Source organism: Pelobates fuscus, chromosome 10 (genome assembly GCF_036172605.1).
Source record: "Pelobates fuscus isolate aPelFus1 chromosome 10, aPelFus1.pri, whole genome shotgun sequence".
NCBI classification, from domain to species: Eukaryota; Metazoa; Chordata; class Amphibia; order Anura; family Pelobatidae; genus Pelobates; species Pelobates fuscus.
The window spans coordinates 116,057,178-116,082,124 of NC_086326.1; the positions used below are offsets into that span (position 1 = coordinate 116,057,178).

A 24,947-nucleotide genomic window follows, 5' to 3' on the forward strand; every position below is an offset into this window, starting at 1 on the left:
CACCCCTCATATTACTTCATGGGAAATGTCCAGTGTTACCGCAAGCAAAATGAGCTCATTAGCTACTTCTAAGGAACGTGCATGTTATTTACCCCCATGGTGCGGTACTTCTGTACCTCCCCCTTAAGGGGCATACTATGTACATACTTTCTTTTCCTCTGTTATGTTTTCCTAGTTTTATCCCTTAACCGTCTACATTACCTCCAAACAACCAGAAGTTCCATACCATACAACGCTCAGAAAAAACAACAGGTATCAACACTCCTCTGTGGACAGGCAGAAAAATTAATTACACAGATATCCCCACAATTACGAACATACCCCCATTTGAGAATAACATGGGTTCCCAAAGGGGTAAAGCTACTATTCTCTAAAAAAAATATTTATGAAAACACAAACCATTAATACACGCGGCTTGAACTTGCCAAGTAAAAGACGGGTTCTTATAGAGGAAGCAAAACATCACAAAATAGATATCCTATGTATCCAACAAACCCATTTTGTGCATAACAAAGTACCGAAGCTAGACGAGTGGGAACACCCAACGCAATACCAAACAACCCACACATCTAAATCTAGAGGTGTCTCAATTCTAATACACAAGTCACTTACGTTTGAACTATTACACATTAAAAAAGACCATCAGGGAAGTTTTATAATCCTACACCAGGCATTGGCAACCTTCGGCACTGCAGATGGTTTGGACTACACCTCCCATGATGCTTTGCCAGCATTATGGGTGTAAGAGCATTATGGGGGATGTAGTCCACAACATCTGGAATGCCGAAGGTTGCCTATCCCTGTCCTACACTGTAAAATCAACAAAACTATATTCACACTTGTGGGCATATACGGACCTAATACAAATCAACAGAACTTCTTACATCAAGTCCTCGCGAAAATACCCCAAGACCAAGTGGAATCTGAAATAATATGCGGTGACATGAACCACGCCCTTCACTCTTGCACAGATACCATAATCCCTGAAACCTCGTCAAGACATCTTAACGTTAAATCACAATGCAAAGTTCTCACAAAACTAATATTATACCCACGGGCTCTATGATGCTTGGCGCACACTACACCCCAACGACTGCAACTACACTTACTACTCCACTGTTCATAAAATGTACTCCAGAATAGATATCATTTTAGTCACAAATCACTTACTACCGCTTATAATTGACTGCCACATAGGTAACCTAGTATGACCTGACCATGCCCCAGTGACTCTGACACTGAAAAACCAATTCCAACACAGAGGCCGAGCACCGTGGCGCTTTAATGATTCCTTAATACATAACACGGACTGTAAACAAAAACTCCTAAACGAACTAACATCATGCTTTAAAGTAAACAACACGCCTGATATAACCCCAACATCCATATGGCAAGCACATAAAACAGTTATCAGAGGCCTAGTAATCAGTCGTGCCTCTTATCTCAAACGCAAATCTCAATCGGAATATCTCACACTACTCCAAACCCTCAGGGACGCCACGACCGCACAATGAATACAACCCTCTGACCAACAACCACACCTAATAGAACAAACCACTGCACGCCTCAACGAAATCCTCTTCAATAAGACTAAATACATGCTACAAAAACTAAACTTAAAAACATACACACAAGGAAACAGGGCAGGTAAAGCATTATCAACTCAACTACGGCAAAACCAATCCCAATCAAAGAACCCTACCTTCAGACAAACACGGGCACTAAACTACTCAACCCCCAGGATATAAACAATGCCATGTCTACTACAACACATTATACAACCTGAAAGATGATCAAAAGACTTGCCAACCCACTGATTGTAAAAATAGAAAATGAATCCAGGCACTCCAAATGAATTCCAAGAAAAAGGCAATTTATTGGAACCAGCAGCTACAAAGCGACGTATCAACCCCTAAAGACCCTTTTTCTTGGAATTCATTTGGAGCGCCTGGATTCATTTTCTATTTTTACTATTATATTTGGTCCATTTTGGTACTGGGACATATCCAGTGAAGCACCCTGGATTCCTTGGCAAGGGGTGGAGTGCACTTCCATCAATTTTCTACATTTAACCCACTGATTGTGACATACATAAATTCTTAACCCAAGTGACACTCCCCTCACTAACATCACCGCAACAAGAGACACTGAATGCTCCGATCTCCAAACAGGATATTTTACGAACCATAAAAAGTGTTACCATCAGGGAAATCCCCTGGCCTGGGGAGCAGGAGGGAGGGGGCACGTGTATACCTGTCACTAAATGCTGAAAAACCACATGCGCCACAACCACATTAACGCTCCAAATATGGGATTCACATCTTAAGTCATATAACTTAATTGACCACATTTCACCAGAATTACCCATGAAAGCATTTCTTGCACTCATACCTGACTTCCATTACAAAATATGGGCAACACACGGGCTTGCATCTCTTTCACAAATCATGCCAGAGGGGAAAATCCTAGGTTTCCAACACCTTCAAATGGAGTGCGATCTACCAGAGGCAGCAAAAGTCTCACACATGCAAATCACTTCCTGGTTAAAAAAAATGTGGTAACAAGGATGTGCGACATGTAAATGGACCTCAGTTTACTGAGGTGGAAAAATTGTGCTTAACGCAAACACCCCCTCCAAGAAACTGATACCAACACTTTACAACAGTGCCTATGTTCATGTCAATGTTGCGGTGACATGTTCCCACATACAAGCATGGGAAAGTGACCTAAACCAGAAATTAGACAACAAACAATGGTCACAGACCTTCTCGGCCCACAAGGGACTCACACTCTGCACATGTTACATAGTTACATAGCTGAAAAGAGACTTGCGTCCATCAAGTTCAGCCTTCCTCACATATGTTTTTTGCTGTTTGTAACGGATCACCTGGCACCCCGACTTGGTACCTCCGTTAATGGATGCTCCTAGTGCTTCCTGAGGACTCCAAGCACTCTGGCAGACACCACAATCACCGAATCCGAGAAACCTTTTAAATTCTCCCAAGCATATGAATGCTGTAGACCATTGAATAGGAACCATACGAATAGGCTTGTACTCCTAGCAGTCAACTGGAACAGCATGCAATAAATCCTTCCCCCCAATAATGAGACGACACATCACTTTGAGGGTAAAACAGGAACTCTGGACTGTCTCATCCAGCCTGGCTTTTATTACAATAATACACATACAGGCCACACCCAGGGGGAGACATAAAATAACCAATCACATACATGGTTCAGCCCACACATCCCCTCCCCTCAGATAACATTAAACCCAATTATCCGGTACACTTTTTCAGCCAAGTTCTGGATGTACCCCAAAACCCGGGGGTACACCTTTAAATCCAGCATCGCTGGATAGCCCTTATTCAGGGGGACAACATATCCAAAATTCAAGTAATTCGGATGAATGGTTCGTGAGATATGGGGTTCCAAAGATTTGACCGACCGCATGGGTAAAGTATCCGAAAACAGTTCCATGCATTTTGGCCCTGCGGTCGGTCACAAACAAGGGAATGAAAACAGGCGAATTGCCTGTGTTATAGAGCCTGGAGAGGGTTTGAATGAATTCCCTTGTTTATGGGGTTCTTTCTACCGAACGGCGGGTCATTCGGTAGTTTCCATACGAATTTCTGGAAGTATGGAGGTCTCAGCGGTGTTTGCCTAGTCAAGTGTCCGATTTTAGTTCCAGACACTCGACGGCAAAACACCGCTGTTCGGTAGTTTAAGATGGCCGCCGCCACGTGTTTGTTTCCCGAATGGCGGCCACCCAGAGGACAAAGAATACATTACATGGATTGCCAATTACCCGTTTGCAACATTGTTGCAAACTGTAATTGGAGGCACACTTATTCCTGGGTGGTCTGGTTGTTCGGTAGTTTCACTCAATATAATAAATGGAGTGATTCTACCGAACAATCAGATGAATGCTGCATACATATCCCAGGTTAAACTTAATACACATATAATATTACAGGCAGTACACTAGAATATGTATCACAGTCTTAAAGGGACAGTAGTCCCAAAAGTCCCAATATGTCCATAGATGCTGTTAAAAGGGCCAGTAGCAGCAATATACAGTACAATATGCCCCAAATAACCCAGGGGCCATAGTCAGCAGGTAGGAGGCTAGCAAACAGGCTTCTCCAGGGCCCAGTGGCGAGGTTGGTTTCGCCACATTTCTCCCCTTTTCCAAACAGACTAACAGGGTACCTGACCTCTTGCCGGTCAGTGCCCTTGTTAGTCCAGCAGCCCACCCACAAAACAGAAACAGCAGTACAGCCCACCCACAATAAATGGTTACTACACCTGAGTAAGAGAAAAACTTGTCCAGGTCCAGGTGCCTCACCATGGCTGTGTGGGGGACTGGTAGGCTGTTTTGGTGGGTTGCTGAGTGGGCAGAGCCCAGCGGTACTCTGCCCTGGTGCCAGCACTACCCCGGGAGTAGTCTGGTTGGAGCCTTGCTGGAGACCGACTGCCTCCCCTTTAGCTGCGCAGCTCTGCTGCTGGAGACCGACTGTCTCCCCTTGAGTTACACAGCTCTGCTGCTGGAGACCGACTGTCTCCCCTTTAGTTACACAGCTCTGCTGCTGGAGACAGACTGTCTCCCCTTTGGCTAAACAGCCCTGTTGTGGGGGGGCAGGACCGACCGTCCCTACCCCCTGTGCTGGAAGTGCAGAGACCACGGTCCCATCTGCACAGGTGTGGGGCTTACAGTCTCCCCCTGGTACATTAAGCTGTCGCTGGGGAGAGGTGGTAACCAGCTCCTCTCCCATTAGAACACTCTGCCCATCGATGATCCGTCGCTGGGGAGAGGTGGTAACAATCTCCTCTCCCATGCCTACTTTCAGTCTTTGTGGAGGGAGACCGACTGTCTCTCCTCCCAATTCAGTGTCCTGCTGCTGGGGAATAGAGACTGGGCTCTCTATTCCCAAACAATCATGCTGCTGCTGGGGGGTAGGACCAACTACCTCTGCCCCCTGTAACTCAGCCTTCCGCTGGGGAGGGAGGACGCTGCTCTCCTCTCCCTGCACTTCACACTGCCTTCCCGGCATATCACTCTGCTGCTGGGGGGAAGGACCAACTACCTCTGCCCCCTGTAACTCAGCCTGCCGCTGGGGAATGGAGACTGGGCTCCCAATTCCCTGTGATTCACACTGCCGCTGGGGAATGGAGACTGGGCTCCCAATTCCCAACAAATCACACTGCGGCTGGGGAGGGAGGACGGCCCCTTCAGCTCCCTGTAACTTGGGCGCAGAGACCACGGTCCCATCTGCGCTGGTGAGGGGCTTACTGTCTCCCCTTGGTGAGGTGTGCTGCCGCTGGGGAGAGGTAATAACAGGCTCCTCTCCCTGAACCGTAGACTGCCGCTGGGGATCTGGGCCAACTGCCCAGCATCCCTGTAGGGCCGGTAGAGAGATCTCGGTCCCATCTTCACCTGCCATCTGTGGGTCTCTCCAGGACCAGTCTATGAGGTCCCCAACTTCTGCAGCTGGTAGTGAAGCAGGGGGTACCTCAGCCACCTTTTCCCAGCTGTAGGCTAGCAGGTCTGGGTCTGCCACCCAGTTTTCCCGGTCTGCGTCCCTGCTCTGCGGCTGGCAGGAATTTAATAGTTCTACATAGTCCATCTCCAGCTCTCGTTCCATGGCAGCGAAACGGCGGAGGTCTTGTCCCAGTCCAATAGATCTCGGGCCCTGTATCATCTCACCTCGGTAATGAAAGATAGCCCAGTACCGTGACTCTGCTGGACTGCCGAAGTCGACATCCTCCACTAAGGCTTTCCACAACAGGCCAGGGCTCGTGTAGTTCTCCCCCTCTGGCTGGATGCCCTCTGCCCTCCACGTCTCTGGCTGGACAGTGCACCACCACAGTGCCCGGTATGAGGTGTCCAAGCTCAGTTCCCTTTCCACGAGGTACTCGAGTTGTCTTACCCGCTGCCCTCCAGGTTGGTCTCCCAGAAGCGGCATCCGCCAGGCCATTTGTTCCTCCAACCGGTATGCGACACCAGGAAGGCGCTGCTGCCGTTGATACTGGACTTCCTCCAGGGCATCGTACCATAATTCTATCCGGGCATTATCTCTCCATTCTAATTCACTCTCTTCCTCAGGTGTGTGTGTTGCCCAGGGGTCTATGAACCCCATTTTCCCAAATCTTTATGTAAACAGGGACGCTGTATGCACACCAGCGTCGCCCTCAATTGTAAATCCAAACGCACTGTGTCTCCGAGCTGCTTTACCTCGCACTAGGACGCCATCCCACCGCTTGCCACCAATGTAACGGATCACCTGGCACCCCGACTTGGTACCTCCGTTAATGGATGCTCCTAGTGCTTCCTGAGGACTCCAAGCACTCTGGCAGACACCACAATCACCGAATCCGAGAAACCTTTTAAATTCTCCCAAGCATATGAATGCTGTAGACCATTGAATAGGAACCATACGAATAGGCTTGTACTCCTAGCAGTCAACTGGAACAGCATGCAATAAATCCTTCCCCCCAATAATGAGACGACACATCACTTTGAGGGTAAAACAGGAACTCTGGACTGTCTCATCCAGCCTGGCTTTTATTACAATAATACACATACAGGCCACACCCAGGGGGAGACATAAAATAACCAATCACATACATGGTTCAGCCCACACATCCCCTCCCCTCAGATAACATTAAACCCAATTATCCGGTACACTTTTTCAGCCAAGTTCTGGATGTACCCCAAAACCCGGGGGTACACCTTTAAATCCAGCATCGCTGGATAGCCCTTATTCAGGGGGACAACATATCCAAAATTCAAGTAATTCGGATGAATGGTTCGTGAGATATGGGGTTCCAAAGATTTGACCGACCGCATGGGTAAAGTATCCGAAAACAGTTCCATGCATTTTGGCCCTGCGGTCGGTCACAAACAAGGGAATGAAAACAGGCGAATTGCCTGTGTTATAGAGCCTGGAGAGGGTTTGAATGAATTCCCTTGTTTATGGGGTTCTTTCTACCGAACGGCGGGTCATTCGGTAGTTTCCATACGAATTTCTGGAAGTATGGAGGTCTCAGCGGTGTTTGCCTAGTCAAGTGTCCGATTTTAGTTCCAGACACTCGACGGCAAAACACCGCTGTTCGGTAGTTTAAGATGGCCGCCGCCACGTGTTTGTTTCCCGAATGGCGGCCACCCAGAGGACAAAGAATACATTACATGGATTGCCAATTACCCGTTTGCAACATTGTTGCAAACTGTAATTGGAGGCACACTTATTCCTGGGTGGTCTGGTTGTTCGGTAGTTTCACTCAATATAATAAATGGAGTGATTCTACCGAACAATCAGATGAATGCTGCATACATATCCCAGGTTAAACTTAATACACATATAATATTACAGGCAGTACACTAGAATATGTATCACAGTCTTAAAGGGACAGTAGTCCCAAAAGTCCCAATATGTCCATATATGCTGTTAAAAGGGCCAGTAGCAGCAATATACAGTACAATATGCCCCAAATAACCCAGGGGCCATAGTCAGCAGGTAGGAGGCTAGCAAACAGGCTTCTCCAGGGCCCAGTGGCGAGGTTGGTTTCGCCACACTGTTGATCCAAAAGAAGGCAAAAAACCCAGTTTGAAGCACTTCCAATTTTGCAACAAGCTAGGAAAAAAATTCCTTCTTGACCCCAGAATGGCAGTCAGATTTATCCTTGGATCAAGCAGTTATTACCCTACATTGAAAGATTATATCCTTGAATATTCTGTTTTTGCAAGTATGCATCTAGTAGCTGTTTGAACATCTGTATCTGATAGAACCACTTCTTCAGGCAGAGAATTCCACATCCTGATTGTTCTTACAGTAAATAAACCTTTCCTTTGCCTTAGACGAAATCTTCTCTCTTCTAGTCTAAACGCATGACCTCGTGTCCTATGTAAAGTCCGGTTTGTGAATAGATTTCCACACAATGGTTTGTATTGGCCTTGAATATATTTGTATAGTGTTATCATATCCCCTCTCAGGCGACGTTTTTCTAAACTAAATCGGTTTAAATTTGTTAACCTTTCTTCATAGCCGATATGTTCCATTCCTTTTATTAATTTTGTAGCCCGCCTCTGCACTTTTTCTAGTGCCATAATATCCTTCTTTAGAACAGGTGCCCAAAATTGCACAGCATATTCAATGTGTGGTCTTACCAGTGATTTATAAAGAGGCAAAATTATATTCTCGTCCCGAGAATGAATGCCCCTTTTCATGCATGACAATACCCTACTGGCCTTGGCCACTGCTGATTGACATTGCACATTGTTGCATAGCTTGTTGTCTATAACAATTCCCAAGTCCTTTTCGTGTGTTGTTATCCCTAATTCGCTTCCATTAAGGGTATACGTTGCTTGTGTATTCTTTACGCCGAAGTGCATAACTTTGCAATTTTCAACATTAAATTTCATCTGCCATTTAAGTGCCCAGTCCTCCAGTCTATCTAAATCCCTCTGCAGCAAAGTAATATCTTGCTCACATTGTATTATTTTACAAAGTTTGGTGTCATCTGCAAACACTGAAACATGACTTTCAATGCTGTCTTCAAGATCATTTATAAACATGTTAAATAGAAGGGGTCCCAGAACAGACCCCTGAGGGACACCACTTGCCACCTCTGTCCAGCTTGAAAATTTACCATTAACGACAACTCTTTGTACTCTGTTTTTAAGCCAATGTTCTACCCAAGAACAAGCATTTTCATCTAGACCGATTTCCTTGAGTTTGCACACTAATCTTCTGTGTGGAACTGTATCAAATGCCTTGGCAAAGTCCAAATAGATCACATCCACTGCAACACCCTGATCTATACTTCTACTTACTTCTTCGTAGAATGCAATCAAGTTAGTTTGACACAACCTGTGCTTAATAAAACCGTGCTGATTTTTGCTGATAACCATGTTCTTCTCAAGGAATTCTTGAATATAATCCCTTAATAATCTTTCAAATATTTTACCAGCCACAGAAGTTAAGCTCACAGGTCTATAATTTCCAGGCAAGGATTTTGAACCCTTTTTGAATATAGGAACCACATCTGCCTTCCTCCGGAACACTTCCTGAAAGAAAAGAATCTTGAAAGATTAAAAACAGAGGTTCACTTATTTCTACACTTAGTTCCTTAAGTACACGTGGATGGATACCGTCAGGCCCTGGAGCTTTGTTTATATTAACTTTCTTTAGTTGCTGCAGCACATTGTCTTGAGTTAACCAATCACAATTATTCTGCAAGTTTTTAGTAGCAATCATTTGCACATCTATTGCCATGGGTTCTTCCTTAATAAATACAGAGGAGAAATAGTTATTTAAAATTCCTGCCTTTTCCTGGTCTTCATTTTTTTTTTTTTTATTAATCACGTTTTATTGAGTTATATATTTATATATATCAGTAGATAAATTTGGGCCCGCAGGCCCGCAGAAAAAGCGTAAAATATAAAGAACAGGGTTAACATAGTAAGAACGTAACACTATACAATACATATCATAGAGTATAAACATTGACTGTTGCAGGCTCAGGTAGCAGTAGAGCGCCAATGTCAGGTGATGCCTCGTTCCCTCTCGGGAGGCGCAACATCATAGCTCTTGTTAGTTACGTTAGTTACCAGGGTCAATCAACTGCGGGCTAGGGCTGAGCGGGTAGATCTATAGGCAACTGGGCCTTGGGTTCATGTGTGCTGTAGTGAGTTGTGTGAGAGTGTGGTGTAGTGTGGTGTGTCAGAGTGTGGTATAACCCGAGTGGGTTCGAAGTTGTTGGTGGTGTTGAAAGGGAGTGGTACTGTACGGTCGAGGAGTGTACAGGGGGCAGAGCAGGGTTTGCGAGGGTACATAGTAGTGTAGAGGGTCCCTAACAGTTACACGTGTTCCTAATCATGATTTCTACGGGTATGTCTTGCCTGCTCCAATGTGTCGTGGGGGGAGCCGGTCAGAGAGGGTCTCATCTCTTCGTTTAAACTCCTGGCACCCGGCTGGCCCGTGTAGTGGTTATATGGTTTACGTGGCGGGTCATGTATTGTCTGAGTGCGTATATCTCGGTTAGAGCATGCTAGGGGTTCCTGGTCTTCATTGACTAACACCCCCGTTTCAGTTTTTAGTGTACCTACACTTTCATTTTTGGGTTTTTTAGAATTTATGTACTTAAAAAATGCTTTGGGGTTGGTTTTGCTCTCTTTAGCTATCATTTTTTCATTTTGAAGTTTAGCAAGTTTAATTTCCTTTTTGCACGCATTATTTGCTTCCTTATATCTTTTATAAGATGCATCTGATTTGTCCGATTTAAATGCTTTAAATGCCCTTTTCTTATTTGTAATCTCTTGTTTTACTTTTCTAGTAAGCCACATTGGTTTTAATTTGTTTCTTTTAGATTTATTTCCCAATGGTACATACTGAGAAATGTACCTTTGTAATATTTGTTGGAAGATGATCCATTTATCCTCAGTGTTCTTTTCACTAAAGAGTTTATGCCAGTCCATATATTGTAAAGCTTCCCTTAACTTATTGAAATTGGCCTTTTTAAAATTATTTGTTTTAGTATACCCCATGTGCTTTTGTTTTTTTGAGTTTATTTGAAAGGACACTATATTGTGATCACTATTTCCCAAGTGCTCACCTACTTGAATGTTGGTCAAAAGATCAACGTTGTTTGTTAAAACCAGGTCCAGACAAGCGTCCATTCTAGTTGGTGCTTGTACTAGTTGTGACATGAAGGTGTCATTTAACAAGTTTAAAAACCTAATTCCCCTAAAACCCTAGTCCCTCTGTCCCAATTTATGTCCGGGTAATTAAAATCTCCAATAATTATAGTATTACCCAGATTTGCAGCTTTCTCAATTTGCTCAAACAGCTGTTGTTCCTCGTCAATATTAACATTAGGTGGTTTATAACATATCCCAACCAATAGTTGGTTTCCCTTATTTTCCCCCAAGCAGATATTTACCCATAAAGCCTCCACATTTTCCTCATCGCATTCCATATGCTTAAGATTTGGCTTTAAATCATGGTTGACATACAAACATACCCCACCACCCTTCTTGTTTTTTCTATCCTTCCTAAATAACATGTACCCATTTAAGTTAACTGCCCAGTCATGTGTCTCATCCCACCATGTTTCAGTTATGCCTATTATATCATATTGTTTAGTGTATGCTAATGCCTCTAGTTCCCCAATTTTGTTATTTAGGCTCCTTGCATTAGTAAGCATACATTTAATATCATGCATCACTTGTATATTTTGTGAATTATCAACATTACATAGTGTTGTGGTTTAAATTCAGCAGACAGCAATGTTTTCTCTCAGATATGAAGACAAGGAATGGACACAGCAGAAATACAAGCTTGGAGGACAGTACATATCATAAGTAGGACAAAATACTGTTCCTAATTTCAATGGGGAAAAACACAGATCTTATAACAGAATTCTGTACACATCCAAAAGGGGTTGTCTTTACATAATACAGTCATCTCCTGTCAATTGCATCTTCAAAGAACTTGTCATGGCCGTTACCAGTAATTCCTGTCTCTTCCGGGTTGACGGACTGTAAGCCACACCCCCTCTCTGACGCGGTCTCATTGCGCTACATAATGCGACCGCGCCAGACAACAGACGCTGGATTAATGAACAGTGTACCGCGGAATTAAACCGGCTGCAACTCTTCTCTACAATTTTCCTGTGTACCGAACCGGACTCGTACTCGACTGACCTCCTTCTCCTTCCCTCGATCACGGCTAGCACTTTGACTCCTCTCGACCTCTCTCCAACGGAACCTCCCCGGAGGGGACTCTGGGACCAACTTAAAGCCTCTGGAAGCTAAGTTACCTCACTTGTGTTATACGAACTTTTCCACTGACTTCGGAGCACTCAAGCTTTAGCCTGCTCGCACGTTCTCCTATCGTTATAGGAGTAATTCCTATTCATTAACCCCTCAGTCTCCAGCTGATATGTTTTCTACCAATTAAGCTAAATCAAATCTCTGCAAGTTAATCTCCATTGCCTTCCTTCACTGAATTATTGCTGCAATTCAATTGTATAAGTTAGTCTAAGAATCCACTCACCAATTCTGAAGTATTTAAAGATACAGTACCTATGTTTTCTCCAATCAAAATATTAAAGACACAGTATCAGTGAATTCTCTGGTGAACTGTCATCTCTTTATTTTCCTCAATATATCACATTCACATCTATTCAATCTGCAGTTGAGCTCCATCTTACTCTATGTGAACGTGACAGAACTTAAAGCACATTTGGCATTAGCTGGTCAAAAGGTGTTACTTGATTACACAAACACTTCCCAATAGTCATAAAGACAAGTTGTTAACAGGATATCCAGTGCGGGGGGGGGGGGGGGGGGGGACAAGAAGAAGATACAAATCAGGATCAAAGGCCAGCTGTTATAATAGAGCATCCTGACATTACTTAATCAATTGTGTCATTAATCCATTTCACATAGCTTCTCTGTTCTGAGCTTGCACCTCCCCCCGTCTCCACCCTCCTTATACTGTGCTAAAGCCCATCTCCTTTCTGTCCTATCTCCATTTTGTAAATTGCTATGACCCTCCCCCCCTTCTACTAGTTCACATCACATGCAGAACTGACTAGGAAGCTTCTATATCGTTGGTATATGGTACCTACAAGGATAAAAAGGTTCGACCCATGCAAACCAAATTCCCCCCTCTGTCCCACCCCCAGTTATGTGTTATCTTCTACCTGTCGATGTTGTGTAAAACAATGCACGATATATGAAAAATGCAATGTTCCACACTGGACAGTATAAGTTCAAGATATGTCTATGTCACTAATGTAAATGCAATGAACACTGTTCCTCTGTTGTTAACTGTGCATTTCAAAACTGTGAATACATTAAAAAAAAAAAAAAAGCTTTTTATAGGTAAAAAAAGAAAGACCAACTCCTGTATGGTGTCCTATATACCTTTCACCTCCCTTTCATCTCCCCCCAAGAATGCAACAGCACAGACCTTTTAAAAAGGACAGTTTTCATTTTATTTACACATTTAGGAGTGTCGGTGATTGATAACATTGTAACAATCTGTTCTGTAAGAATAGAATGGACAACTTACTAGCAGCATGAGGTCTTTTATATGTGATGTTGGCAATGTGTAACGGCCCCACCAAAACGGGTTATTAATGAGCTGGACAGATTTATCATCTGGGGGCATTAATTGTGTGTGGGTATAATGATTTTGTTTCCTGAAAATATATAATTACTTTTTTAAAAGTTTTGCATTTTTACAATTACTTTTATATTGCATTTTTTTTTTTTACAGAGACTGACTCAAAATGGCTGTTAGTACTGCTTGTCTTGAAAACCTAACCGGCACTACTAGAGTTCTCTCAACAAGCGTTTCAGGTGCCTCAGTCGTTAAGAATGCTGCCTTTGCTGCTCCGTCTACTCAGATATCTCAAAACTTTAGAAAACTGCATCCAAAGGCCCTAAGCGTAAGTTACGTAACAGAGACTTTAAAGAGTTAAACAAGATCAAATATGTATTTGTGACAGGAGTCTGAGCTTTACTGGTGAAATACTTGTGCATAAAGGAGCAGTATCATCCCAGCACACATGCATGGCATGTTCACAAGCTGCCTGGCAGGGTAGCCAATCAGAACTGTCCCTAAGCTGAGCGCTGTTGAGGAGCTAACATCTGGGCTGAAATGAGTGTCACTAATCCCAAGTGCATATTTAAGAAAACACTTCAAGCACCATAATCACTACAGCCAACTGTAGTGATTAAAGTTCCAGGAGTATAGTTGCACTCTCCCAGTGCAGTTTGCCAAATCATTTTAGAATTACTGGTTGCATCCAGTCTTTTCCTGTAAGAGAAACTAGATATATATAAAGCTAAAGCACAGCTGATCCAAGACCACGCTCATTTGCTGAGAGCGCTCAGCTGATGCTCTCAGCCAGTGAGCTGCTCAGTCCTGCTTACCTCTGGGGAGCTAACTAGATTCTCCTAAAGGGTAATTCGGGAGTCAGGGGCTGCAGCCGTGGGCACCCAGATAAGTTGTCAAACTGTAATAAGCTTAGTTGCCAAATTACACTAGGATGGCACTAAGGTACTTCTGGCACCATAACTGCTACAGCAGGTTGTAGTGGTTGTGGTTTTTGTATTGTTCTTTTAAACATATGCTTGTGTTCTACTTTGCTCCAATCCTTCTGACACACTGAAAAGCGATGGTTTTCATCATAGTAAATTCCGCAGACCGCCATAAGACCACAAATATATAGTAGCAGAAAAATTCCATACTTTTTCTGTCAGGAAAAGTGGTGGAAATATTCAAAAATCAGTTGTGTTGGCACGTATTTAAAAAAAATTACGTTGAGGGTGCAAAAATAGCAACAAATTAAATAATACGACAGATTTAATAAATTGTGCCAAAAATGAACTGACAATCAGTAGAAAAATGATCCTCCATTTTGACAGAGCTGTCCTGTCATGTGGTCTGGTGGAAGATTTACATGTCATTTGTTACACAATGCAGTCATGTCCAATTTAAATGCTTGTTAGTAATGAATTGATCTTCATTTGACTATTATGCAAAATGTTTCATCTTACTTAAACTGTTTCTATCACATCTTTTTACAGACGTTGTTGATACTTACAGGACTAATGCAGATAAGTTTAGGAGTGATGATGATGAAAGCGGAGAATGAATTTCCATCACTAGCTGTGCGCAGTGGAGCATATATATGGGGGGGACTGATGGTAAGACGATATTCTACATCCATGTGTATGTATATCCATATCCAGTGTAAGTAAAAAAAAAATGTTTTCACTATATTAATTACAGATTCGGTTAGTAAAATGTTTTGTTTTTTTCTTTTCAGTTATTCCGACATTCAGTCATACAGCTGTTTTTTTTTTTTTTCTTTTGAATTTCTGTTAAATTTGTGTTCATTCTAGAGGCAGGTTGTGTTGGCAGTCTAGCCCTTTTAATTTTGTTTACCAAGATCGGTGGTCTCTGTGGGTTTATCTTGATGACTCCCAGTGTACCTGATCGGGTGTTGGGACACGTTTTGGTGTTACAGGGACTCATGTGTGCCTGCATTTTACAGGAAGTCCTCTCTTGTCTTTCCTCCCACTAGAGTTTCTGGGTTCCATGAATGAGAGAGGCGCATCTGAGTGCTGGAAAGGACTATTCGAAGTGGAATACACATGGATTGTGTTTCATTCCCCTACAATTGCAATACGCATATAGCATGCACAATGCAGTCATTGGCACTTTGTGCCAAAATCCAATTTAAATCCCTGAGCAGTAACAGCTGCCAGGTGAGGTCTAAATCCGCATGTTCCAGCGCCTTAGGCACTGTATCTATTTGTATTTATCTATCTTTATCTATCTATCTACATATCTCTACATATCGCTATCTATCTCTATACATCTATCTATCTATCTATATTTATCTATATCTATATTTCTCTCTCTCTCTCTCTCTCTCTCTCTCTCTGGCTCTGAATTAACTCTCTGACTAACTGACTCACTCCTTTACTCTCACTCACTCTCTCACTTTCACTTACTCTCCCTCACTCACACTCTCTTCCTCTCTCTCTCTTTCTGACACTCTCTGTCTCTCACTCACTCTCTGACACTCTCTATCTAACTCACTTATTTTTAAAATAAGTTTACTTACTGTTTGAAGTCCAGTAGATTTCTGGATCCTCCTGCTCGGTTTCCAGCCTCCTGCCTTCTGCCTTCAGCTGCCTGTCAGCCAGAGCCTACTACAAGACACTGCAGGTGCGTTCACAGTGCCTGCAATGTCCTGATACTACGTTTGAAGTCTTCAGCTAAATGTGAAGACGTCAAACCTGAGTACTGCACATCATGCAAGACTTAGAGAGAAAAAAGGACTAATGGGATGCAGATGTAACACAAACTGCCTCCCAAAAAGACCATGTATCCTTATATAAAAAGCTACTCTGTATAAACAGAGAGCCAAAAACAAAAACTCCTTTAATGGTCCCTCTTGGGGAGAAAATACTGAACAAACACACAATTAAAATTAGGACCTAATGGGAGACAATAATACCTAAACCATAGAATGGTATTATAAATCAAGGAAGTAGCTGTAAAGTGTATATCTGGCAAAGTTGCCAATAGGAATAACAGATTACTTATAGAGGGAGAAAAAGGATACAATAAATGTAGCAAAATGCAAACCTTAGAATACAGAGTAAATAGATATTATGGATACCCCAATATGAACCTGACAAAATCGGAAAACAAAGCTCTCCAGTCCCTTAAATCAGATACCTTGATCACGATTAAACCAGCTGATAAGGGAGGGAATATAGTCATTTTGAACTCAGCAGACTATATAAAAATGACCCTTAAGATCCTGGAGGATAGAGACACGTACCATCTTCTCAGTAGTGATCCGACTAATGCATTTTTGCATGACTACCAAGCCATTTTGGACATGGGCCGCAGTAGAGGGGTGCTATCCAGGGATGAATACGATTTCATCTTAAATAAATACCATAGGATAGCTACCTTCTACTGCTTGCCCAAAGTCCACAAGAGTCAGACTAGTCCACCTGGACGCCCCATAGTTTCGGGTGTGGACAATCTCACCCAAAACGGTAGCATTTATCTCGACAAGGTTCTCCGCCCATTCGTGGAACTATTGCCATCCTTTATTCAAGACACCAAGCAAACTCTGGTCCGTCTATCAAGCTTAACAGTTCCCGAATCAGTGTCTCTCTGCAGTCTTGACGTTGAAGCCCTATACTCATCCATACCACACAAGGGGGGCATCCAACATGTGAAATTCTACTTGGATAGAAGGGGCCCTGATTTTCATGATCACTCTGATTTTGTCCTGGCACTCCTTGAGTTCATTCTTTGCCACAACTACTTCCTCTTTAATGAGAAATTCTACCATCAGGTACAAGGCACTGCGATGGGGACGGCTTGTGCCCCATCGTATGCCAACCTTCACCTCGGTTGGTGGGAGGAAGTAGTTGTGGCATCTGATGGGGTCTTTTCACCATATAGGCCCTTTATCCACCACTGGGACCGCTACATTGATGATGTCTTGATACTTTGGACTGGTAGTAAGGAAGCCTTTGATAAATTTGTATCCTTACTCAACATCAATGAGCTTAACTTACACTTTACCTCTGAATTTGGGGGCAATAAACTTTTTTTTTGACCTTACCATCACAGTCACTAGGAATTCTATCACCACTACACTGTATAAAAAAACAACTTCTTACAACAGTCTCCTTCGCTGGGAGAGCTTTCATCCCCAACCCCTCAAACGTGGTATCCCGACTGGGCAATACCTTAGAGCGCGAAGGAACTGTAGTGATGTTGAAGACTTTAAACTCCAAGCTAATTTACTGCGGCAGCAGTTTAAAATGAAGGGGTACCCAAATAAATGCCTCAAAAAAGCCTACAAAGGGGGGCGTGGCTTGGAGGTCCGCGAACATGGCTGCCTAAACCGTGAGCTCCCCGCCGGCCTAGCACTAAACCTCACTGACCGCACAGCCAAACGCTCGTAATGGGGAAGACTCACCGCACATCGAGTGCCCAAAGACCCGCGGACACCCTGAAAAGTGCTCCGAACCCCTCCATGAAGCAATACCTCGTGGCACAGGCGGACCCGGACCACCAGGCCTCAACTGACTCCACGGCCTCGGGCTTTGCCCGCCCACGGTCCCCACAGGGAGAACATGCACCAACAAACTCCCAATCCTTCACCCCTGAACTGATGTCCATACTCCAGCAATTACCCACGAAAGCAGACCTGAAACAGGCTAATGCTGAACTCCACACCTCCATCACTACAGAGCTCCATGCACTGCGAGAGGAGATACAGGGCCTCAGCCAGAGAGTGGCCCAGCTCGAGGCAGACAGTGACCACATGTCTGCATCTCAGGCAGCAAACACTGACATGCTGCAGTCTCATACGAAGGTACTACAGCAAATGGCATTGCATATTGAGGACTTAGATAACAGGGGTAGGAGACAGAACATCCGCATCAGGGGGGTACCTGAGGGGTTGGACAAGAACACCCCTATTCAAGCCACCTTGTCGGATCTATTTAACAGACTGCTGGCCCGTCCGCTTCAAACGCCTATAGGCTTTGTACGTGCACACCGCGCACTTAGGCCCCAGGGACCCCCTGAAGGCCCATCCCGCGACATCATCTGCTGTCTGGAGAGCTTTCCCCTGAAAGAGGAGATCCTTCGCAAAGCCAGAACCGCAGAAAAAATTCTATTAGAAGGTTCGGAGATCCACCTGTTCCCCGATCTATCTCCAGCAACCCTGGCATACAGAAGAGCAATGAAGCCCCTAACCAGGCAGCTACAAACCGCCCAGCTGCGGTACCGCTGGTGTTTTCCCACAGGACTGCAAGTTGCGACTCCTAACGGCCCCTTCATGGTCCTAGGGGAAGAAGATACCCAGGCTCTCCAGAAGGAGCTGCACCTGCCACCGGAGACACTACCCTGGCCGAACCCGCTGAACTTTTACACCTTCACCCCCCGACCACAAAGTATGGGTCCCCGACCCCAGAGACTGAGGCCACCTCGCACACAGACGACTAGACCAGTGGGGATGCCCAACTGAAAGCTGCCATGCCTGCTCGAAGTCTAGACCTTGGAACTGTTACCCTGATACCATAGGCATGTCACGAACTCTGGACTTTACACTGGGGTACCCCTGAGGCCCCACCACTAAATGGACACTGCCGAGACTTCTCGACACAGCAAGTATTGCTAGAGCTGCGGCTCCAGATAAGGGGGAGGGAGGGCATACTAGGGAACACCTAAGTGTATGGGGGGGCTAACCCGGGGGGGGGAGGGGGGGATACTATTAACCTGCTTTAATATCGTGGGCGAGAGTCGCATGAGGGGCCTTATGCCCATGTGGAGAATAAATGTGCCCCAACCGCCCGATGGTTAGACCCCACAATACCAACTTCCAGACACACGCCACCGAGACCGGATCCCACCCACAGGGGTGAGGGAAAGCGGAGAGAGGGTGGGGAATTGCCATTAGAGTGATGAGAGATTGGGAGGGAATGGAGATGTGGGTGGGGGGAGGGTCCCGTGACAGGCCACTAGGTGACCTACACGGTGAAGGTACAAATGGGACCCATGTTAAATTGTTGAATTGTTTATTTCCTATGGCTGATATCCTTGCTGAAGTTATTACTGTTCTTTTAAGGTGAGGTTGATAACTATGTTTCATTCCTTAATAGATAGTGCCGTAAGCCGGGGAGACGGAAGGTCCTGACTGGGTGGAGCCCCGAGAGGCCATAGTGGTCAGCGACGACCGATTAGCGAGCGCACTTGGTCCCCTGGGCCCTGCCCACTTGGGAATTCCGGGACTCCTTCGACTGCCCTACTGGAGTGAGCGACAAAAATCAGGTGAGCGGTTCCCCTCCGCCCGTTAACGGCCGGAGGGGCCCCAGCCCCCCGACGCTCTTTTCCAACGCCGCTGTTTACAGCGACTGTATATATTCTACCCCTGACCCTCTCCACCCCTACTACCCTACACTCCCCTATACCCCCCTTACCCCGTCCAAGCACTTGACCGCCGGACGGACGAGACTGCACATCCATACCTGACTAACAGGGATCGACCATGTCCACTGCCCCAGCCCCCATAACGGTTCTCTCCCTCAATGCTAGAGGTTTAAACAAACCCGAGAAAAGATCGGGAGCCTTGAGGGATTTCCTCTCCCATAAGGCGTCCATAGTGTTTCTACAAGAGACACATTTCAGACTGGGATCACGACCAACACTGACCAACCAGCACTACCCCATCGGATACTACAGTGACTTCCAAGGTGGGAAATCAAGGGGGACGGCAATACTGCTCCACAAACGCATTCCGTTTAAAGAAAAGGGGGTGTTGACCGACCCAGAGGGAAGATACACTTTTATAAAGGGGGAGATAGCAGGCTCCATGTACACTTTTGCCAACATCTACGCCCCAAATTGTAGACAATATCGCTTCTTGGCCCGGACACTCCGCACCCTTAGGAGTTTCACAGAGGGAGTACAGGTGCTGGGGGGAGACCTTAACGTGGCTCTGGATCCCAAATGGGACTCCTCCCTGGGCCGCTCTCACGTCCCCACCCAACATCTCACAGCAATCAGAGCCCTTTTGGCGAGAGAAAGGCTCGTGGACTGCTGGAGAGCCCTACATCCCGATGAAAGGGATTACACTTTTTACTCACATCCCCATAACTCCTACACCCGAATCGACTACCTCTTCATGCCACAATACTACCTACCGCTGGCACTTCGGGCTGACCAGGGCACTGCTACATGGTCAGACCATGCACCGGTGTCGGTCACCCTGAAGTCCCCGCTATTCAGACCCACGATCTCCAAATGGAGGTTAAATGAGGCCCTACTGGCCAAGCCAGAACTAACGGCCGACATAGAAACTACACTGCAAGAATACTTCACACACAATGGAAATCAAACGTCCCCCACCATACGATGGGAGGCACACAAAAGCGTTGTTAGGGGGCATTTCATACAAAAGGGCACACTTCTCAAGAGACAGAGGGAGGCCCGCATGGCCTCAATACTAGCGGACATACACCACCTTGATACACTCAATAAACGTCTACAACTCCCCACGCACCAGGCAACACTGCTTACTTTACGGAGAGAACTGACAACACTCCTACACTCCCAATACCACAGGGATGCATTGCGCAACAGGGCTTTCTTCCACGTAAATGGCAACAAGAGTGGGAAACTGTTAGCACGCATGCTCAATAAAAAGAGACAAGACACTTACATAGACCGCATCCGGGACAAGGGGGGAACCCTACACAGGCACCCCGCTAAGATCCAGGAGATCATTAGGGCATACTACCAGGAACTTTACGCGATTCCGCGACCGCACACAGACTCACACTCCCACAGACTCCGGGACTCTATAGACGAATACCTCTCGGCCCATACAATCCCCTCCCTACCAACAGACATAACGGATCAGCTGGACGAACCCATTACCCCTGAGGAACTTGCGCTTGCGATCAAGAGCTCTAAGCCCGGGAGGAGCCCGGGCCCCGATGGATTGCCCCTAAAATACTATAAGAGATTCGCAGACATACTGTACCCCCCGTTAGTGGACATGTTTAATGCAATCAGAGAGGGACACGATCTCCCCGAGCAGGCACTCACCGCACACATCACCATCATCCCTAAGGAGGGAAAGGACCGGGAGCACTGCGGGAGCTACCGGCCTATCTCCCTTATCAACACAGATCTTAAACTTCTCGCAAAGGTCCTGGCGACCAGGCTCCAAACACATGTGCCCAATCTGGTACACGCGGACCAGGTGGGGTTCGTGCTGGGTCGGGAGGCCCGGGATAACACCATTAGGGCCCTCACGCTTATGCACAGGACATCTGGAACGGACTCGGGCCTTCTCCTGCTCTCTACAGACGCGGAGAAGGCCTTTGATAGGGTCAACTGGGAATATATGTTCCAGACGCTGACGCATATGGGCCTGGGACCACGCCTCCGGGGATGGATTGGAGCCCTTTACTCCAAGCCAACCGCGCACGTGTTGGTCAACGGGGTACTAACAGAGGCCTTTCTGATACACAATGGCACACGCCAGGGATGCCCCCTCTCCCCGTTACTATTTGTGCTGGCCCTGGAGCCATTCTTAAACACCATCAGATGCCACCCTGACATCACCGGCCTCTATACAGGAGATACACATCACAAAATAGCCGCATATGCGGACGACCTGCTATTCTTTATCACCAACCCTGAGGTCTCCCTACCCAACCTAGTGCAGGCGTTCCGGGCATTTGGGTTCCTCTCGGGCTTGAAAATTAACTTTTCCAAATCGTATGTACTAAATATCAATGTACCCGCGCATAGAGCTGACCACCTGCGTAGGAGTCACAACTTCCAATGGGCTTCAGACAAGATACGTTACCTAGGCACCTGGCTGACAGTGCACACGACAAATTTATACGCAGCCAACTTCGCCCCCCTGCTGACCCAGTTTCGGAAAGAGATGAGGGAGTGGGCCTATCCCCATATATCCTGGCTAGGTAGGGTGCAAGTAGTAAAGATGAACTTCTTACCGAGACTGCTTTACCTTATCCAGGCACTACCTATAGTGATCCCCACCTCCTTTTTCACGGCACTCCGAGGGGCACTGGGGACCTACGTTTGGGACTGGATGAGACCCAGACTTAAATATACCTTACTGACACAACCCAAAGACAAGGGCGGTCTTGCCCTACCAGACTTTGCCCTATACTACAGAGCGTGTCACCTGCAACGTGTGGTAGAGTGGTCCAAACCGGGGGTTCACAAACTCTGGAAAATAGCAGAGGAATGCGACGCGGGCATACCAGCCGCCCTCCTTCCGTGGCTCCCCGCAAGGGGGTCAGGGAAGGAAACACGATACTCGGTTTACACTAAAGCGACACTGACGGTGTGGCGAGGCAGTGTCGGACGACATGCCCTCTCCACATACCCATCCCCACTACTACCCCTAGTTCATAACCCAGACTTCCAACCGGGCTTGGACCCGAGGGCCTTCAGGGCACTAGTGAATGACCCCATGCCCCGCCTACGACACATTTGCACTAGACGAGGGATGAAAAGCCTGACAGAAATGTGTGGGGAGACTTCCCAACCCTTCCTAACGCGTTTTAAATATGAACAGTTGCGTAATTTCGTAAAGTTACTCCCACAAGGCCAGGCACTCGGCAGAGATCTCACGGTCTTTGAATGACTATGCTCTGACCCGGACCCCTTACCACACGGGGTATCGCACCTGTACTCCCTTCTCCAGCCACACACACCAACTACACCTCCGAACTTCATGGGCAAATGGGAGGAATCCCTGAAACGCACCTTTAGCGCCCCGGAATGGGAGAAGATGTGCAATATCATACACCACTGCTCCATATTCAGCAAGAGCCAAGAGACTGCCTATAAACTGCTCACACGCTGGTATCGCACACCGGCCACAGCACACCACATAGACACAAATGCATCTCGCCTCTGCTGGAGGTGCGAAAAGGAAATAGGCACACTTAGACATCTCTGGTGGGACTGCGAACTGATACAACCCTTCTGGCACACAATTCACGCTATCATTGCCCGCTTTTCGGACAATCCCCCACCATATGAACCAGCAGCCATGCTGCTCCACCACACAAATGTCCCCACATCCAAATATAAAAAATCACTCACGATCCGGATCATAAATATAGCTAAGCAGACGATCCCAAGGTACTGGAAGACGAAGGAGACCCCGTCCTTACCCTTCTGGTTTGCTCAAATGGAAGACCTCAGAGCCATAGAGGAACTCACTATGTACGCGGCTGGTCCGCAACAACAAACATACCCAGACATCTGGACGCAGTGGATACTGACGACAGCGAAACCAGAATTCCAGACGATACTGACGACCCTAGCACCTACATGCCCAAGACCGACTGACACAGAGACGACATACTAACCCTATTCCTCCTTCCCTATCCAACCCCCCCCTCCCCGACTCCCGTCCCAGTTGATAAGCACCGACCAGGAAGGTGCGGAGCCCTAACCATGTACTAAAGGCCTAAGTAGGCCGGTTACCCGATAGGGACAGAGTGAGGCTACAAAAGAGTGTGACTATTCTCGTATGACATTCCTGGACCTTCCGGGGTCCATAAGACCCGAAATGTACGTTACAGGTTAGAACCCGTCCTAATTTCTGACACAGTTGTAATTGGAAGACTTCATCAGAGCCCGGTCCCTTAGACAGGACCACTTAATATGGTTAAGGACCTGCGAGTCCGATGTTGTTACGGGCCTGCGCGCCCAACCTCGTAAGTTTGATGCAATACCTTATACTTTCTTATGCTCAGACACATGTTGTGTCCTAAACGAATGTTTTATATGCAACTGGAGACCTGTGAGTCTCATTTTGACCCGTTTGACAATAAAAATTATATTTACAAAAAAAAAAAAAAAGCCTACAAAAGGGCTTTAGAGGCAGATAGAGGTTCCCTTTTAGCCCCTAAAAGAGTAGAAACCTCCACCAAACCCCAACCCCCACGGATGATAGCTACCTATGATTCAGGATGGGAAGCTGTAAGGGCTGAGTTTCAAAAATTCTGGCCCTGCCTATTGGATGATGTTCATCTTAAAAGGTTTCTAGGGCCCAGTGTAGATATGACTGCACGCAGAGGTAAAAATCTGAGGAACCTTCTAGTCCCAAGTCACTTTCACTGTTCACCTATGCGTACTTGGTTACATACCCTTACAGTGGGATCATATCAATGCACCCATTGTGACGCATGCAAATACATTCAACGAGTTTCTAAGACCATCATGGACAGTGATGGGAAACGGGTTTATAAGATTAAATCCTTCTTCAACTGTAAGACCGCGGGTTTGGTTTACCTCCTTACATGTAGTTGTAAGCTACAGTATGTGGGGAAAACTTTCAGACCCTTTAAGGAGCGTATAAAGGAGCACGTCAGATCTCCCAAACTGCCCGTCGATACTCCTATTGGTCGTCATCTCAAAGAAGTCCATGCGGGTAACCCGCAAGGACTTCGGTTTTGTGGATTGGAATTGGTGCGTAAGGATAAACGCAGGGGCAACTATGATAGATTCCTGAGACAACGGGAAAGCTTCTGGATCTATCAACTCAGAACGCTTTTCCCAAAAGGTCTTAATGAAGGTTTCTCGTTTGCTCCCTTTATTTAAATATCGCCACCTTTTTCCTCCCCGACTTCGCCTTAAACTGGCTATCACTACTTTATGGGTTCATCTGACATGCGATGTCACTCAGCTATTTAGCAGTTTATTTACTGTATAGGAAATTTCAGTAATACCACATTTACTATTTGTCTATTTATTATTTTTTCAATTGCTCTCTAGTACTATTTATATATTATTTATTTATTTCTCTAACTGTCAAATAGGTACCTT

General features: G+C 45.8%; 2 protein-coding genes across 4 annotated transcripts in view; both read left to right on the forward strand.

The window, feature by feature from the left end:
* The window catches only part of CCDC86 (coiled-coil domain containing 86), a 248,143-nt gene that overhangs the window by 61,471 nt on the left and 161,725 nt on the right, over positions 1 to 24,947 (forward strand). The window lies entirely within an intron of this gene.
* Positions 1 to 24,947, forward strand: part of LOC134575655 (uncharacterized) — a 185,474-nt gene that overhangs the window by 31,913 nt on the left and 128,614 nt on the right. For all 3 annotated transcript variants that reach the window (XM_063435005.1, XM_063435006.1, XM_063435004.1), the window contains exons 2-3: positions 13,287 to 13,458; positions 14,603 to 14,722. In XM_063435005.1, the coding sequence (XP_063291075.1) occupies positions 13,300 to 13,458; positions 14,603 to 14,722 (279 nt within the window). In that variant the 5' untranslated portion in view covers positions 13,287 to 13,299. The remainder of the gene's footprint in view (positions 1 to 13,286; positions 13,459 to 14,602; positions 14,723 to 24,947) is intronic.